At 35.3% G+C, this 19,799-nt stretch overlaps 2 protein-coding genes across 3 annotated transcripts in view; one reads left to right on the top strand and one right to left on the bottom strand.

The window, feature by feature from the left end:
• Positions 1-3,646: 3,646 nt before the first annotated feature.
• On the top strand, positions 3,647-6,428 carry LOC127850177 (succinate dehydrogenase assembly factor 4, mitochondrial-like). Its single transcript, XM_052383000.1, has 2 exons — positions 3,647-3,808; positions 5,293-6,428. Exons 1-2 carry the CDS (start codon positions 3,778-3,780, stop codon positions 5,589-5,591), a joined length of 330 nt encoding a protein of 109 aa, XP_052238960.1. The 5' UTR covers positions 3,647-3,777; the 3' UTR covers positions 5,592-6,428.
• Positions 5,714-19,799, bottom strand: part of LOC127850175 (nuclear cap-binding protein subunit 1-like) — a 34,248-nt gene continuing 20,162 nt past the window's right edge. Inside the window, exons 14-25 of one of the 2 annotated variants that reach the window (XR_008035097.1) lie at positions 19,236-19,300; positions 18,617-18,754; positions 17,624-17,727; positions 15,709-15,828; positions 14,777-14,876; positions 14,334-14,427; positions 13,566-13,669; positions 11,867-11,981; positions 10,982-11,107; positions 10,319-10,432; positions 6,478-8,953; positions 5,714-6,425 (exon numbers count right to left, since the gene is read on the bottom strand). Coding sequence is in view for 1 of the 2 variants with exons in the window: in XM_052382998.1 (XP_052238958.1) it covers positions 8,840-8,953; positions 10,319-10,432; positions 10,982-11,107; positions 11,867-11,981; positions 13,566-13,669; positions 14,334-14,427; positions 14,777-14,876; positions 15,709-15,828; positions 17,624-17,727; positions 18,617-18,754; positions 19,236-19,300 (1,194 nt within the window). In the remaining variant the exon portion in view is untranslated. Of the gene's footprint in view, positions 8,954-10,318; positions 10,433-10,981; positions 11,108-11,866; positions 11,982-13,565; positions 13,670-14,333; positions 14,428-14,776; positions 14,877-15,708; positions 15,829-17,623; positions 17,728-18,616; positions 18,755-19,235; positions 19,301-19,799 lie in introns of both variants that reach the window. The other variant, XM_052382998.1, reaches the window with a different exon arrangement.

Genomic DNA, 19,799 nt, shown 5'->3' with positions numbered 1-19,799 from the left:
TCGATATGTAACGTAATACATAAAGTAAATGTATTCGAGTTATTTTATTTCGATTTACTTAAGAATTGTATGCATTATTTTTCTTTAAAACCCTACATCAAATATAATTTGCTTTTATAAAGAATAAGGAACATTTCCTTATTCATTATTTGAAAAAGGAAAAAAGAACTAGGAAAAAGGAACCAACTTTTCCTCCTTCCTTTGCTATGGAAACTTCCGCTTACAGGTTTTATATGACTAACTTGACCTGTTCGCTGAAAAGATCTCCATATAGAAAGTCTATCAAATCAATAATTTTGAAATGTATGGAATAAAAATGCATGTAGAGGTTATTCGATATAAATTCTTCACATGAGGCGTGTTTTGCAGATCGTAATTTTCAAATGCATCAAATATATTGCTCACTGCTGCATTCAAATTCGTGACTGAGACCTAAACCTTTCTAAAGGTTTTGGAAAAGAATCTGTATTAATCCATATTATACAATTTTCTTCAGAACTGTGATTGGAATTTTCACTTGAATTTGTTATGTTAGTTCTCCGTAAACCGCCATCGTGTAACATTTACTTATGGATAAAATGAGCACGTGATTACTTGCGTGCGATTTATTATCTATATCAAGGAGTTAAAAAGGTATATACACATATTGTTAGCATATATATGTGTTAACTGTTTTATATAAGTTTGCTTCATGTATCAGCATATTATATTAGTGATTATAGCTTTGAATTAACTTCTAGATCGGCGGGTGAAATAAAAATAAATCTTACCAAAGTGAGTTATAATAAATTGTATTTGACGTAATTAATGGTCGGCGCTTCCGTAAAACAAACGATAAAAAATGTTAGCCTTACACTTAAGCCTTACGAAAGTCGTTCAAAGGTTATAATTAAAAGGAAAGTTCACAGCTATCGATTACCGTATATCAGAAAAAAAACGATGATTATATAGCCGACAACGAAGAATTGATGGTCTTTCCTGTGCTGTCATTTACTCAAGACGATGTCGATTCGAAACGTTAGAAGCAGCATTGTTGACATAGTGAATTGCAGGCACGAAATTCCAGGAGCAGACGTTCATTAGATATACGGAAGATAGTCTTCCTAATACCACATTGAGCCCGTATCTGCCAACTAATACGAAGGGAAATTGCTTTCTTCTGAAAACCTTCTTCATAATATTGATTGTATAGTTGCTGATGTAGATTTATTCACTGTTGCTAATTTTTCTCTGCCAAACGGTGGCAGTATGTTTAACATTTAATGAACTACAAAACATCATAGTGTACATCTATGTTTGCGAGCTATGTAGTAAATATTAGTTGTGACTTGTTTGATAAAATCTGCACTACGCTTAACACTATACACAATTCACATTTGGTGTATAAGTGAGTTTCACTTCAAGGTACGAAAATGCATAAGTAATAAATTAACAAAACGCGCATGTAAAACATCGCCAATTCAGAATATATACTATAAACTGTTCTTGGTCCACGCCTCAGCATATGTTGGAACAAAGTTTGTGTTATAAGCATATGGTCGGCTCCTCTGTATCAGTATACTGTTTATTTCATTTACACATACATGTATCCTCAAAGTAAACCTGTTTACTTACCAGTTTTTAAATGTCAGTTTAATCTCACCAGACTGTTTACCACCAGCATTTGGTGAGCATAACATTTAAGATAACAAAAGAGGACCTTAGTCATAACTGGCTGGTAGTAAAATGTATGTGGCATTTATGATGGACTTTTAACGGGTTTTGTTCTCATTTTAGCTCGAAGGATTTTTCAACACCTTACGTTCACCCAACAATAAGTTGTAAAACAGATTTCATTAGGACTGCCCAGCATCACTAAGAATGCATTATTGATCGTACAGTAGTGTTTTGAACGTTGAATTCCAGTTGAAATTGAACAATAACAGCTATCTATTAGATCAATTTAATGCAAAGTCAAATCAGTCACAAAGATGCATGCATTGCGCAGACATGATAAGGTCATTTAATTTTTTTTTATGTGTTTCTATGTGCAGTGTATAGCAAGAGGTTACGGGAATATTTGCCTTTTATCGAATTATATTTATCGTTTTAGTTAGAAATTCTTTTTAAGCAACTACGCGTATACCAGTAAGTTTTAGTAGATAAATTGCCTTTTATCAAATAAAATGTATCGCTTTACGTAAAATTGCGCAATTATCTAATTTATCAACGTGTACACACAAATATTTTCAACCCCGGTAACAGTTTATTTCCTCAGCAACTCATAACTGTCATAGCAACAAATCGCGCCATCGACTTGAATAGCAACTCTTTAATGTGCAACCTTGATCTTTTAGCTAACAACACCGGCGATGCGCGCGACAATATTATGAGGAATGTTTCAATAATACTGAGAGCTTCGTGCGCTTGTTTACCTGCTGCATAAGCAAGCGCTGATATTTTTAGCATAAATCTATGATATTTTACACGAGAAATCACATTTTCACATTGCTATTTATGGCAATAAATTCATTGCACGAACAAAGTAGACTTCGTTTGTTTTATTATGAAATGGTGTGAGTTCTTATGATTATATATATATATATATATATATATATATATATATATATATATATATATATATATATATATATATATATATATATATATATATATATATATATATATATATTTATATATTTATTTATATATATTGAGAATAAGCGTTCTCGAGAAAATAGTAACACCATCATTAAACCTTACGTACTTGGAGTACGTGGCATTGTACTATCAAATATCTGACGAAAAACCTAATTAATGACTGCATTTAAGTGTTGCTGATACCATGGAAATCAATAGAATCACCGAAATGCACTAATTGCATTTGTAAATTTTAAACAACTTTACTTCAAAAATTGTATCGTAAGTTTGATGTGTCGGGCGATAATTAGTAAAACGGGCTCCTGAAAAATCTAATAGTAGACAAAAACATGGTTTACCACAGTATGACACACGTTGTTGTTGTTTGTTACATGCATGCAACATGTCTGGATGTATATCATGGTAGGAGCTTTAGGAGCATCGCTGTCACCTATAACGCGGATACGCAGGCTTGGCTCGCTGGCCGCATATTACATCAGACCAATTTTCACATGATGTGGTTTTTAACAATCTCATGGCGTCTTGTGAAAATAACATATAACCAGGATACTTTTCGATAGAAATTTGAAGAAAGACTTTGTTATTAAAGCAAATTGTCGGTAGCCTATTCTGGCTTTCATGAACGATTTCCAGACACACGCGATATTTACCACGATATATCGCCTGTTGGGCTTCGTACACAAAGGCGATATTTCGTGGTACATTCTTGCGCGTCGCTTCGTGTATCGCGCAAAATATCATGTGTCGCTTCGTGTGTCGCGCAAAATATTGTGTATCGCTCTTGATGAAAGAAGGGCGAGATTATAGATGGCACTATCCGGATTCCGTAGAAACCGGTCATTTCCATCGTTGCATTTGATGCATTTCATTAAATTCTCCATTGCATTTCATAAAATGCCCAACATTAGAAATCGCTTTACGGTCTTGTGTATAGGTCCCTGATGTAATGAACCGCACTGTAAGAGAGTGGATTTTTTTTAGAGTTTAGTGCACATCAGTTTAGTGTACTGTAACCATTTACGTAAGTCACCTTGACCTTCATCAAACTACCAAAAAAAAACACTATCAGATGTGCCGTAAAAAATTGGTCAAAATATTAAATAAAAATATATAAATATAACTGCGATCAAGTAAAAAATGCTGCGCGCTTTGTTCCAGTCACGAATAGGTATTACCGATTTCGTATTTTTAAGTTAAAACCAGTGTCTAGATATTGGAGAGGTATTTTTCGGATATTTAATTTCGGATAAACAACTTAACAATTCCCCAGAACAACCTTCGCCACTTATCGATGGATTTTAAAATACTTGGAACAAATGTAAATCTTCATAAGACATTGTGTCACATGTTACACTTTTCAAGTGTCAAGGTCAAAGGTCTTTAACGTGGTTCATGATGTGATTTTAAAATAACTTGCATCAAACAACTTGGCATAAGGAGATTGCAATTCCAGTGTAACACCTGTTTAATTATTTCAAAGGTCAAAATCACTTAGAAGTCAAAGGTCACATTTACCTATAAACAGAGCTCCAGATAAGGTTTTGTGAAATTCTTAACGTTACTACCAGATCTTCAAAAATAATTCTTAACTCTGAAATTTTATTCTTAACGTTACTACTAAGTTTTGGAAAATAATTCTTAACTTTTCTAAATGACCTAAAAATAAATAATAATGGTTATTTTCATGCAAAAAATCAAAATAAACATACTAGCAACTTTATTTATACGAGTTCAACTGTGTCTAGTCAGTATTACACAATTTTATTTTTCAAATACCTTCATATGCCCAAACTGTGCTTAGATTGCATGCCTTTGATGAATTTTTACATATTTCACAATTAAAACGGGTCCCCCCTATCAATCTTTTCAACGATTAGCCACGGGAATTGTCCCTTCCACTCGTTCAATGTTTTTTTGTTTAAGTTTGGACCCGTCGTGTGGCGTTTTTTTAGCTTTTTCGGACTGTGTCGACAACTGAACATACAACATGGTAAAAGATCTTTTCTATTATGTCTTTCTTAACATTCAACTTCGGCTCACTTTGCGTACAATATGTTAAAGCATGTTTTTGCACGCTTTGCAGGTTTTTAAGACGCTCTCTGGGCGCCGCCATTGTTTTTGACAGAGAGCTGTACACGCCGCTTTTATTGGAAAAAATGCGCTTTGTTAAACAAACCCGATAACCATTCTATATAAGCACCGAAAAGATCTTTAATACGCGAAATTCTCTCAAAAAAATTGATACAAACCGATATAAATATAATATTCGTAACTTGATTTTGTAATTCTTAATGGTACGAAAAGAGTTTAAAATAAATACGTAACGGACTTGAAAATAATATGTAATTACGAAAATACGACCCTTATCTGGAGCTCTGCATAAATCAGCTTGTCTAAACTGTAGAGTTGTCATTCAAAATGCAATTTTAAAATAACATACCACACATGACAACCATAAGTAGGCAGTCTGTCACGTGCATCAGCTGACTTCTTACCCCAGAAGTCAAGGACATACTTAGAGGTCAAGAGGCAAGTATGGTCATAAAACAGTGTTTTTTTTACAAAAAACCGTGTTTTTTACACAAATTACGTTTTGAGACAAAAGTGGAACGTCAGTTGTCTGGAATAAGTTTTTTTCATTTTATTTTTCAGACCATAAACTGGTATCTATATGTAGCCGAGCCACACTCAGTTCAGTAAGAATGCACTCATCACATGAGCATGAAGATGGGAAATCCAAGAAGCACAAGGGCAAGACTCCAGCAGGCAAACTGGACGACAAGTGGGAAACCGAAGAGGACAAGTCTGTGGAAGTGTTCAAGGAAAAGGAACCCTTGGAGAGATTCCCTAATGACACTAACCCAGTAACTGGAGAGATTGGAGGGCCCAGGGGGCCAGAACCAACAAGATATGGGGACTGGGAAAGGAAAGGCCGTGTGTCAGACTTCTAGATTGTGTTATCAATACTGTGATTTGGGATATTAAAAGTTTAGTAATGTTTGCTAAATTTTGAATGTTACTGCTATTTTTGGTGGTTTCAGTTTAAAGCAGTTGCGTTTTTTTTTGAAGACCACATCAAGAGTGAATATTAGAAGCATGCGATATTTGAATGCAGTGAAGATTTATTTTGGGGTGTGTTGATTTTCAATATGATGAACTATTTGAAGACTTTTTAAATCTATACTTTCCTCGAAATATAGAATGTAGTATTATCAGTAATAACTATTACTATATTTAACATATAATACTTGAAAATGCACATGTAGTATGATTAATTGGACAACTTTTAGAAATATTTCTTAGTTTTTGATTCATGAATCATTCATGTAGCGTTGTATTCAGCTACATGTATAATGTTTAACAGTAATAGTGATCTATTGCAAATAACTGACAAAATAATTATTCTGATATAATGTGTTTATTTTAAATAGTTTGATGTTGTTAAATGTCAATATTTGCTATTTATTGTTTTATTTGTGGTTGGAAATATAAATTTATAATAATAGTACCATTTCCAATGTTTTCTCTTCATTGTTTTATTTGTGCTTGGACATATACATTCACAATGAAAGAACTTTTTACAACAGCTTAAAAACACACAATAAATCTTTTAGCAATTATGTATCATTATTGACTAAACATATAAAAAGTATGACTATTTTCTAGAATAGTAAAGTATGTGATGTCAAAACTATATTAATTTGTTTGCAAAAAGAAATTCCAGCATCAACATGTTTCAGGACAAAACGCATTATGATCAAAGAGATGAAATAAATTATGAAAACCTTTTCCTCTTAATTGTTCGATTAAATTTACAATGAAATAAATTATGAAAACCTTTTCCTCTTAATTGTTCGATTAAATTTACAATGAACAATTACCCGGTACTTTTTTTATTGAACATCTAAGAAATGTCATTTTGGTTATACACTTATACTAGGTAATTTTTAATACAGATAAGTTTATTAAGCAAGCCTTTAAAAACCTAAATGACGAGCCTTTGCAAGTGGTTCAGGATGCTGTGCTTAACAATTAAACATGTGGTTTACACTTGCCTAGATAGTAGTATTTTTATCTATTCCACTTATTTTGCATTTTTCTATCTTTATTACAAAAATAAACAAAAAAACCTGGCTGAAAAAACACCAAAACATCACATGATGTCATGTAAATAACAAAATGATGTTAATATAATGCATGTGTTTGCTGTATTCAACATGGTTGGTTTGCTGTATTCAACATGGTTGAAATACACCATAATGTATTATATGGGGTGTTACTTCATTAACGCGGTCAGGATGATAAAAGTTGTTCTTTAGTAGGCACTGTTAAAACACAAGAAACCGTTGGAGATGGGTGATGCTCCCCTAAGTGTTTTTTTTGTCACAATATTGCACTATATATTCAGATAAAAGGAAACGTCTTGAGGGGCATAACTTTGGACAAAACAAGAAACGTCGGAGACGGGTGATGCTCCCCAAAGCTTTTTTTGTCACAATATTGCACTATATATTCAGATAAAAGGAAATGTCTTAAGGGGCATAACTTTGGACAAAATAATACGATAGATGGTTTAGCAACTTAAAAATTTCAAAGGGCCATAATTCTCTAAATAAATCATCAAACCAGAACCCACAAATAACATGCGCATCTCCTCAAGGTAGTTAAGCTTCCCATAAAGCTTCATTGAATTCCAGTCAGTAGTTGGGGAGAAATAGCCCGGACAAGAATTGCACTATATGTACAGTTTATAAAAAATTTCAAAGGGCCATAACTCTGTGAAAAATCATCCGACCATAACTGGCTGATAATATGCACATCTCCTGTTGGTAGTGAAGCTTCCCATAAAGTTTCATTGAATTCCCGTAATAAGTTGCTGAGAAATAGCTCGGACAAGAATTGCACTATATGTACAATGGAAAATTTCAAAGGGCCATAACTCTGTGAAAAATCATACGACGAGAACCAGCCAATAATATGCACATTTCCTCTTGGTAGTGAAGCTTCCCATAAAGTTTCATTGAATTCCAGTCATTAGTTGCTGAGAAATAGCCCGGACAAGAATTGCCCTATATGTACAGTTAATGGAAAATTTCAAAGGGCCATAACTCTGTGCAAAATCATCCGACCACAACCGGCTCATTATATGCACATCTCCTCTTGGTAGTGAAGCTTCCCATAAAGTTTCATTGAATTCTGGTCATTAGTTGCTGAGAAATAGCTCGGACAAGAATTGCACTATATGTACAGTTCATGGAAAATTTCAAAGGGCCATAACTCTACGAAAAATCATCCGACCAGAACCGGCTGATAATATGCACATCTCCTCTTGGTAGTGAAGCTTCCCATAAAGTTTCATTGAATTCCGGTCATTAGTTGCTGAGAAATAGCCCGGACAAAAATTGTGCACGGACGGACAGACACACTGACGGACAGACGAAGCGGCTACTATATGCTCCCCCCCAAAAAAATATTTGGGGGAGCATAATAATACTCTGTGAAAAATCATCCGACCAGATGGGACAATGCATGTTGGACTATCAATGAGTTATGCCTATTACAATAGGGATCATTAAATGACATAAACTGGAAAATAAATAGTCAGCCATATAAATTTTGTAAACGTTCATGTACATTGGTGATATTTTTTCTAATGATTTTGGTAAAATATCACCATAAGATAATAATTTTTAAGATTTTAAACCTGAAACGAAAAATAATAATCCAATATTGCTTCCAAATGTTATTAATGGCACACATACCAAGTGCATGTTTTACTCACATTCGTTGGTGTATATTGTTTTGAAAGATATAAAATATTTCTCTGTAACAAGCCCCAATAAACCCTTTTGTTCTTATTTTCCAATTTCTGTCAAGAAATTAAACCTTACAATAAGTCAGTTTTAATAAGATGAGGTGACTTAAATCATACATTATTTTATCTCACACTAAACATTAAAAACAATAGCAATAATAATGAAACTGATGGCAAAAATTGTACACCGTCTTTGAGTAAAATGTTAACAGACTGACTTAAGTCTTCCAACCACAAGGTGAGATTGAAACAATATGTGGCATGTTTAACATGTTAATCCCTGTGCGTGTCCACTGCCGGTTAACTTCCGACATGACCACACTTATTTCCCATTGGTCCATTTGAATGTGTGCTCACATCCCATTGGTCCATTTGTATGTGTGCTCACGAGCGTAGTGCACAGAACTGCTGGAACACCTCTAGAATGTGAATGTCAATGTCACTGGTGAAGAGCAGACTCTCCAGGGTGTGGATGTACTGGAACACCAGGTTGTGGTGCTGAAAGCAACAACAATGGGATGGTCAATACACAGGGATCATATCGATGGTCCCCATTTAAAATGCGGAACTTACAACAACACAACTTTCCAAGAGGGCTATTTTTGCATTTTCACAACTATGTGCAATGCAAAAATGCCGAAGTTAAAAATTATTCGGCTTCGAATTTTACAATAACATTCAGCTTCGCATTTTTGAGTGTTCAGCTTCACATTTTTGCATATATCTTTATTTCCACAATCACAGTACGGCATCATATGGCTGTTTTGGCGTGTTTTGATTGGTTAGGCGGTTTCCGTTTTTTTTGGCATGTGTGCACTGATTTTCCGCCCTACACAGTGCAAAAATCACAAAATGTCAAAAAATGTAGGTTCGGCATTTTTAAATGGGGACCATCGATATAGCTGTTGCTAATAGAGTCTGCAATAAGCAATAATTTAGAACAGGAAAGATCTACTCTAGAGAGAACTAGAAATGTTTCAGTAGGACAAGAATGCCCCAACATTTTGCTTTTGTCTGAACAGTTTCAGCACTGCAGCAATACTTTTTGAGGGACGCGTAACACAAGTAAAAAAAATGTTGTTGGTTTTAATTTAAAAGGGGCTCTGATTGTGTAGAAAAAAATATATATATGGAGGTTCGCAGTTTTACATGCTGGTTAATGTTTGGAAAATTTCAGCCGTCTAGCAGCAATTTTTTAAGTTACTCATGTCACGAGTTAAAAATTATACATTTTTTTCGTTTGTGCAGAAAATTTCTGAACTAAAATATGTTGGTATGCAAGTTCACATGCTGAGTAATATATTTGCAATACTTCCTCCCTCTAGAACAGTTTTTTGGAGTTAATCGCGACAGAAAAAATAGGTACAAACCAGGGTAAGCTTTTATACCCCCTCTTATTAAGTGGGGGTATAGAATGCGCACTGTTCCTTTATTTCCCCTGTTGCAATATGGACTATTCCACACAAAGTGTTGAACATTTCTCCAGTAAAACTAGGCTTAATTCAAAATCCTTAATAACAAGTTTAAAGCAAAGACATGTTTTGGATTGTAATATTACAAAATATCAGCTTTTTAAAGGCACCTTCAACATTTTGTGGGCCTTAATATCCCCTTATTCTACTAGACACTGCTATTTTGCTAATGCTTACCTGTCATATACTGGTATTTGAAAATAACATTAAATTCTATAAATTATATAAATTGCGACACACATTCATATTTAATACTTAAATCAAATACCTTTGTAAGCACAAAATATCATATTTGACTTACAAATAAATTTTCAGCAAGTTCGTGTTTACCCATCTTGCCAGAATTGGCACAATAGGACATTATTCACTAACACATCTTCGTACTACGTACCGCCAAGAAGACTTCCTGTAGTCTCTCGATGACCCACTTGTACCAGGGTGTCTGATAGTCCACTGACTCACTCTCACACCTGGCAAGGTGATCAGTCAGGATGATGATGAACCTCTGTAATACGCATAGACAAACATGATATGATATGAGAAGCATCATGCGAACATTGGTCTTATGCCATATGCACAGAGATGCATGCTAATCTGTAGCTACTGTGCCACATATGGCAGACCATTTTCGGCATAAAGTGGGTAGTACATTTAGCAATCAAATCAATCAAACATCAATCAAAGGAAATTTTATATGTCACTCAGTGCACTAGCTAGGATTTGAAAAGGGCAGGGGGATGGGCTATTGTGTCAAAAGGGCACTTTTAAGCGTGCAGTATTTTGTCAAAAGGGCACTTATGAGCGCGCGGTCATATCCGGAATTCTCCCTGTTGGATATTCATTTTTATATTATAAATAATTGTTACAATATATTATTCCCATTATTATTAAACCATGTAAACACAATGTCTCCAAAAAAAAGTATCAGTATATATAGGTTGGAAAGGAAGTCTATAAAATTTGATTCTAGCAAGAAACGTCTTTAATTTAATTTGATTTTCCAATAGAAATGCATCAAAATGCATGTGGTTAACAATGCTCATACTAAGGGTACCTGGAATATGATAAGGAAGAGTCGTTTCTGCTGGTTCTGCACAAGTTCCAGTCTCTCCTCCATTCTCTCCACCTGCTCCTCTGTCGGCACATTGTCATCATCATCGTACTCCAGCCCGTCAGCCGCCTGAAATCACCACGGCAACCCACTCATCTACATGTAAACAATCTATAGTCTAGATGTAACTGTTCATCGGAACTGTATAATCACTTTCGTTATACAGGTTTTGTTTTTATAGATTTATCACCGAATCAAGAAGTATTTCAGTGTCACAACAACACTGGGTTAACCTACTCACACCTTCTCCTGCGTAAGTTGAATTACCAGTGCTTAGAGCAACCTTTTGATACCAGTAACTGACAAGAGAGACACTAGAATCAGGTCTTGTCAGAATGCAGATTTAAAAAAAAAACTTAATATCCGATTACTTCGTAAAAGAAGCGAGTATTTTAAGTCTTATATATCCCAATATCTTGAGCAAAACAAAGAACCAGTATTGCAATATAATGACGATATTATGTTACACTATTTACAACTAGAGCTTTGGTACAGACGGGAGGAATACCCCAACATGCCGCATTGACACAGAATATTTTGCAGGTTGTCTTCACAAAAAACAGCGGACACCATGCTCAATGTTTATAACGCACTAAGTGACCCTGTGACCTAGATTTTGACCTGCCATGACCCATGTTCAAACTTGACCTAGACATCATCAAGATACAACATCTGACCAAGTTTGGTGATGATCGCTTGAAAACAACTTGAATTAGAGAGCGGACACTTAATACGGACCCACCGACCGACAGACAGACAGACAAATTCACTCCTATATACCCCCCTAAACTTCGTTTGTGGGGGTATAATAAGCCTTCAAGTACACACTTTTTTCTTGGCAGCGTCGAGCATGTCTCTAGCCTCCTCTGCCTCCTTCTCCAACTTCTCCACATGCTTGCTCATCTTGTTGATGGTTGAGTGCATGATCTCCCACACATAGTTCCTAAAATAAAGCGCATTTCAGGCAAATGAATGGTGTAGTTTTTACTGATCAAAGTTTGCTAGTACATCACCTTATTGTTACAAGAATTTAGCTACCAATGAAGTTTCATGTTAACAGTTTTAACATTTGTTTATTTGGATTTGATAATAGATTTGTGTGTTTTTTCCATATTCAGTAGTATTTTAGCCATATCACGGCGGTCAGTAATTCTTCTCACATTTTGTCTTGGTTATCCTGGTTTACCAGTTCCGAGTGCAAATTCTTATTCTAGTAACTGACAACTGCCCTACTTGATTGAATCAGAAAAATAGGTTCATAGCTGAAAAAATTATTTCATGACCAATCACATATAAGTTATTGGTTCGGGCCAGCATAAAAAAAAAAAATGTCCAACTTAGCTACCGGACCCAATTTAAAACGGTTAATACTCTCCACACAACTGAAAGGGGACCCCAATCACCAAAATAAAACAAATTAATGCAGCCAAGCCATACAACACAAAACTTGAGGAAAACTGACACTTTAAATATGATGATAAAAAACGTGTTTTCTTTAAAAAGTCAAACTAACAAGAGCCGTCACAAACCAGTGTGCCTGATTATTCTTCGTTTTGATAGTTTTATTTAAATTTTCTGTAAGTCAAGTGATTGTAAATCAAATTTCAGCACAATACATCAAAGCAAAGTAAAGATATTATGAATATTATGAAAACATTTGTTCTGCTTTCAGTAACAATGTCTGTTACCCAACCTGGCCAAAACAAGTTATCTGCTTTGTCTGAATGTATACTACCTTCAAACAACATTACAGCAAAATACCTCAATGCAGACTTAAAATTGACAAAAATAATGTAAGTTTTTTACTGGCCCCAAATGAAGTCCAACACAAGATCAGCATGTAAGCTACTGAGACACACAATGTAATCAGAACATCTCCCTCATAGCTGAAGTCATTTTAAAGAAACTCTTAATCGTTTTTTATGAAAAGTGACCTTGACCTAACTGGCCAGAAATGCAGGGTCTTCATGTAGGCTTGCTACTGTGAAACCAATACTGTTTCTCGGAATTTATTTTTTGTGTGGGTCTGCTCACCTACAAATTCAAATGTTTGACAAATATTTATGTCTGAAGTCATAAATCTCAAATATGTCCAACTTATAATGTCCTACTTAAGGGAGCTTTGACATGTTGGTAAATGTGTCAGCTCATTTGATTCACATTTTAAGGTATTTGAATAAGCACAAATAGTCTCTGAAAACCAGAGATTCTACTTTCAGGTCAACCTTTAGAGACACCTAATTGAACGAGTGAGATGGGGAAATGTGATCATAAAATGAGAATACACATTGAAGAAATATAAATGCATTTTAAATATATGGATTCTTCATTTAAATTTAGTTTTCTTCCTTGTTAATCATCATGTTATTAAACTTACAAAATATCGGAAAGGTTTAGATTGATTTATTCACATTTGCAATGTGCAGAAGCTGACATTTGAGTGAGAAATGTAGCTCTGACTATTTGGTAAATAGTTGTGCTAAAAACTATGTTAACTAAAACAATGGATACAGAGTAATGGCCTCACTTTGTAAAATCAGGTGCCATATCTGCAGAGAACAGCCAATTCGCCACGGCTGAACAATCAACAACTTGGGTCTTCAGCAATTTGTCTGTTAACACCACCATCATCTGAACAGAAAAATACACAGTATTTAATATTAAGTTTCACAAGCAATACATTTAATACGTATGCAAAACATTGTTTCACTCAAATTTTTGCAAATCCCCACCAGAAAAGAACATGAACTGTTAACATTAACTACTAGAATTATAAAAATAATCACTATTTAAGAATTTCATCTTCATGTGTGTTAAACAATGTGGGCTTAATTGGTGGTTGCTATACTAGGCAGATGGGGTTTCCTCCTGGTACTATGATATCCCCCAAACACCACTAGACCACATGACAATTAGACAGAAAAACTTAATAGCTGGAAATTGCAGATATATATGTCGGGATTAGTCTCAACATTTGTAGACCTAGAAACATAATTGGGTCCTTGCGCTGGGACTCCGAAGCATCACATTATGCAGCCTCATGGGCAGAAAAATCTCATAAACTTCTAACTTCAAGCAAGACGTTAGTATTGTTGGATTAGACCATCAAAGATTACATCAATGTCCACATGCTTAAATCCATATCAGTAAATGTATTATTTAATGTTAATTTTTCCACCACATAGTAAGTAAGTACTTTATGGGATGAAACAATCTAGCAAATTCAGCCCATCTAAAAGGAGCTCTTAATTCACCCAATCCATCTCATTTGTTACACTAGATTGCTGGACTGTACCTGAGGATGTGTGCTCCACACTTCATACATGTTCTTCAGCAGACAGATCTGTCCCTCCTCGTTCTCTGCTAGCATTTTCAGCACACTTATGAACCTGACAAACATTAAGACAAAACTTCAGCACATTCATGAACCTGACAAACTGAAATTATTTTCAGCACACTTGATGAACTGGATAACAAATGTGTCTGAAGAAATATTTAATTGGCACGATGTGATTTTTTTTTTCCTCTCAACTGGTTTCTTGGTTTAAAATGAAACATTCCAAAGCACAAAGGTCTTAACAGGATCTTTTTAAAACTGAAGAGTATGGGTGAAACCAGAAAAAAGAAGTATCGAATTTCCTCCCCTGAGGTGTTTTTGAATCACCATCCAGCAGATACACCATATTTTAACAAAATAAAACATGATAATTGATGAATGAAAGAGTAGGATGATCTTACTTTGAAATAGCCGCAAATGAGTGAGAAAACGACTTGGCACCCAGGTGGAGAAGTGTGGACACAAACACATCAATCCTCAGGGGATGGTGTGAAGGCTCGTCTGATATAAACAAGAAACTGTCGGAGACGGGTTCTGCTCCCCAAAGGTTTTATTTGTCACAATATTGCACTATATCTTCAGATAAAAGGAAACGTCTTGAGGGCACAGTAGTTGGGGGGATAAGAATTTTTTTATAGAAAATTTCAAAGGGCCATAACTCTGTGAAAAATCATCCAACCAGAACCCGCTGATAATATGCACATCTCCTCTTGGTAGTGAAGCTTCCCATAAAGTTTCATTGAATTCCTATCATTAGTTGCTGAGAAATAGCCCAGACAAAAATTGTGCACGGACGGACACATGGACGGCAGACGAAGCGGCGACTATATGCTCCCCCAAAAATAAATTTTGGGGGAGCATAATAACAAACTGACTGTAAACTTAACTCAAGCATTATAGTTATTACTTGTTGTTGTAAATTATATTAAAATGAGGTCGCCATGGTGTAACGGATAAGGTGTCGGCCAATTTCCACTTTCATGGCATTTTTCATTCAAAGGAAGTCTTTTCTAAAATTAAATTCATTCTAGTAGGAAAGTGTTGTCCCTGATCAAGCTGTGTACACTGCACAGGCTAATTTTGGAAGACACTTAAAGCACTACATTTAGGCTAGTCTTCCCAGAATACAGCCCAATATTTCAGACAGAACAGTAATACACAATTTAAATCACATGTTCTACCAGTATCACCCACAACAAAGTACCTGTAAGCTCAAACAGAGGCTTGGTTAACATCTTAGGTAGGACGCAGAATAAATAGCACTAATTATCCACTAAACAATTTGTTCCACAATCAATTGAGCTTTTTATCCATATTTTTCAAGACAACGTACCTGTGTCATCAGCCAAAGGGTTGGGTAACTCCTTCAGCACGACCAGGGTCTCTTCTGGTGTACACTTGGACTTGATAACCTCTAAGAGGCGATGTGCCGTCATCAGACCAGGCAGCTGACCTACACAAACATTGTAGTCATAATAATCATACACTGCTACATGTAGACTTCAAAGGACTCAGAGATTAAACAATCAAATATGGTAAAGCATGGCATTAAGAAATTATGGGCAATTGATGAAATATTTATTGGCATACATTTGGCATGGAAAGCTGGTTTACCAGTTCTATTAAATGTGCACATACTTATGTCATTAACTGACAACTGGATTTGTTTAATCAAAGATACTGAGACATTAGGCGTAGCAATGACTTTATTACCAAGTTATAAGACCAGGCAAAGAATTGAACCCGGCATCTGTAGTCCTGCAGTCTACCAGTGAGGGGACTGACACGGCTGATTTTGTGAAAGTATCCTCTAACATTTTGCTAATACTGTGAAACCATTTATTTTCGACAGCACAAAATTTTGTCATTTTTATTAAAATGACGATTTCGTCAGCACTTAAATTCGCCGATTTCTGATTTTGAATTTTTAAAAAATGCGTCAGTCAATATCCGATTTGTGTGTAATACATATTCGCGATCAATCGCAGTTGCAAAAAATCGTGGTACGAATGCGGGAACACACTTGAGAATCACTGTAGGAGGTGGGGCCTGTTTGTCACATGCCAATTAACTAGTCTTTTGTTATCAAGAGACAGTAATGGACCCTCTTAATGTATGCCCTTAACACGTTCATTGTTATGATTAGCGGACAAGTGGGATCGAATAACCGTTAACGAGTGTTTGTAACAACGAAGCCAATTGCCAATCGGGAATGTGTTCTAGTTGGTATGATTTTTATTAAAATGCTGTCAATACCGTTTTAAAACTGTTTGTGTTATACGAAAGAGGTTCCAGTTTGTTAAGTGTGTTTTTTTTCAAATAAAATGCTTTTCTATTCTGATATCATTATTAAAATTAGAAACTCTATGTGTGTGTTTGTTCTTAAAAAGTAAACTACCGGTATATAAATCAATAATGTCAATAATTAAAAAATAAATAAATTGATACATATAAAATAGTAATAAGTGTGGTTAAACGCAAACAATCAAACAACAAACAGCAATTAAAATATTCTTTATTAATTTGGGATAAATACGCATGTTGATCACACATCGTCATCTTTTCATTTAGTTTACAAAAAATGTATTGTCTTTCATCGGTATTCGCTGCGTGATGGCTAATATGCAACACCCCTGAAAAACACAATGCACCTAATGGGAAATAAAGTTATAAACAATTAGCGCTAATTCATTAACATTCTACATAAACGAAGTCAACGCATTCGATACAGCTGTAATGCACACGCGTTTTAAAGAAGTGTCACGTGTCAGTTAAGTACCTTGTGTAATCTACATCCCTTTGTGTCAAAACCGGATTAATCTTGATTACGAAACAGCAGTGAATGTGTGCATGGATTATGTTGGAATTTAATGCCTAATGTCTACGGTAAAGTTTTAAAATATTGTTCAACTTGGTGTTTGTTTTTGTTCAAACATAGAGCATGATTGTTCGTTAGGATCTTAAATTCGCCGATCGGTCGACTGACGAAATTTATGAAAATTAATGCCTGACGATTAATAATGGTTTCACAGTACCCTACACAACTTAAAATTTGAGGCTCTGAAAATACCCTTTACAAATCAAAGCTAATATTTAAAACTGAAAAGAGGGTAAAACATCCTAATGAAAAAAAGTGAAGGGGGACTGTCAATATTTACTGTGAAACATTGGAACCTGCCCAGAAATCTACCAATAATTAGAATGGTTTCTCCCACCTATTAAGACAAAGGCTTTGATTACGCTCTTACCTGCCCCTTCATCTGCATACTTGTATCTGGCCTGGGGTTTGACAGGGACCAGTGCACTGAAGGACTCCGGTACTGCGTTACTGATACGCTGGTGATAGGACAGCCTGCAAGCATGTAGGTCAATGTGAAGGCCAAAATGAGGTCGAACAATGTGTTGATGTTGTTCCAAAACATCATCAATTCAAGCATCAAAGCTTTGTTGGAAAAATTATTGATGTAATACCGAACATGTCATTATGAATAAACCAAGAGTTTGGACCTTATGAAGAAGTCCCAAACTGGGTCAATGTTAAGATAAACAAGATGTGTTTGTGAAACACTATGTCCCCCCCATATATTTGACCTTTGACCTTGAAGGGTGACCTTGACCTTTCATCACTCAAAATGTGCAGCTCAATGAGATACACATGCATGCCAAATATGAAGTGGCTATTTTCAATATTGTAAAAGTTATGAATAATATTAAAGTTCGACGCAAACCAACAAACCAACAGACAGGGCAAAAACAATATGTCCAGTACATACTAGGGAACATAAAAAGCAGTCTGGAAATGAGGGTGTATTGATAGTGTTAAAGGCCAACATCCACAAATACTGAGGCAAGCTTTATTTATTTTAGCAAATTTTTGTTTGGGTAAACCCAAGATTTTGGACACTCTGAATTAGTCTCAGTCCAAAAGTAAATTAAAATGTAAGTCAAGGTCAAAATGAGATCAGGGGATTTGTTAATACTGTTCGAAGAAATCATCCATTGAAGATTAAAAGCTTTGTAGGCTGCATTATTGATGTAATACAAAACTTTTCATTTAAGTTAACTATTGCATTAATGAACATAAGGACAGGCCAGTCCCTATATGCCTCCTATTATCCATAGACACTAGGGGCATACACCTTTTTTAATGTCTTACATAAAGTTAAATCAAAGCATCTTTCTGATGCACAAATGATTGTGTAACACATCATTTTAGAACACTGGTACAGGGAGATGCTTACCTAAGACACTTGTGCAGAACCTCTGCCACAAACTTGGGCTTGGGCATGAGAGGGTTGACATGTGTGCACTCCACCCAGTCAGCCCAGGACCAGCTGAACTGGAAGTTGCTCAAGTGGTATGCAAACCAGTTGGCAAACCTGGGGAGTAAAAAGTAGCTGAATATGAGCCTAGTTCTGGTAAAAACTGGGCTTAATGCATATGCATAAAGTGTCATCCCAGATTAGCCTGTGCAGTTTGCATAGGCTTATCTGGGATGACAATTTCTACATTAATGGATTTTTTGTTTGCGGAAAGCATTGTCCCTGATTAGCCTGTGCACAGGATAACATATGAGGGGAAGACCATTGGAATGAATTGACAGCAATTTAAAATTGATCACACGAAGATTGCTATGTTTATTTACTGCATTTCAGATATTAAGTCTTACAACATACTGTCTTCATATACCAGTGTGGCAAATATGATAAAAGCTGTGTCTACACATTGAAAACAGTTACAATATTATTATTTCAGGCAACAAATACATTTGCACATTGACATGCAAAAAAAATTATATTCACTCTGACATTATAATGTGAAAATGAAACACACCAGTGGCACTAGACTTTCAGTACGTACCGCTCAATGCACGTTGTTTTCATGGTGTCCAGGCGTTCATACAGCATCTCTGCAGCCTGGGCCAACTTATCTACGCTAAGGAATTATTTTTTCCGGAATACAAATACCAATCATATTATATGCAAAAGTATAGTCATTTGTATTATTTTTCATGTATTTTTTTTTCAAAATTATAGTTAATAAAGAGAAAACATTACATAATGAATAATTTTGGAAGATCACATACATTAACTCAAATAAATATCATTTGTAACATTAAATACCAAAAAAGTTTTGTAGGATCAATTACAATAACGAATAACAGTAACTAAATATAACAAGAGCACCGCTTAACGGGTGCCACGCTTGGCTACGGGTGCTTGTCAGATTTTTTTTGAAGTTTTTTTTTTAGAGGTCACAATGACCTTGACCTTTGACCTAGTGACCCCAAAATGGGTGTGGCGTGTAGAACTCATCAAGGTGCATCTACATATGAAGTTTCAAAGTTGTAGGTGGAAGCACTTTGATTTTAAAGCCAATGTTAAAGTTTTATAGTAGAGGTCACAGTGACCTTGACCTTTGACC

This window comes from Dreissena polymorpha, chromosome 11 (assembly GCF_020536995.1).
Source record: "Dreissena polymorpha isolate Duluth1 chromosome 11, UMN_Dpol_1.0, whole genome shotgun sequence".
Lineage (NCBI taxonomy): Eukaryota > Metazoa > Mollusca > Bivalvia > Myida > Dreissenidae > Dreissena > Dreissena polymorpha.
This window is presented reverse-complemented; position numbering and strand designations above follow the sequence as displayed.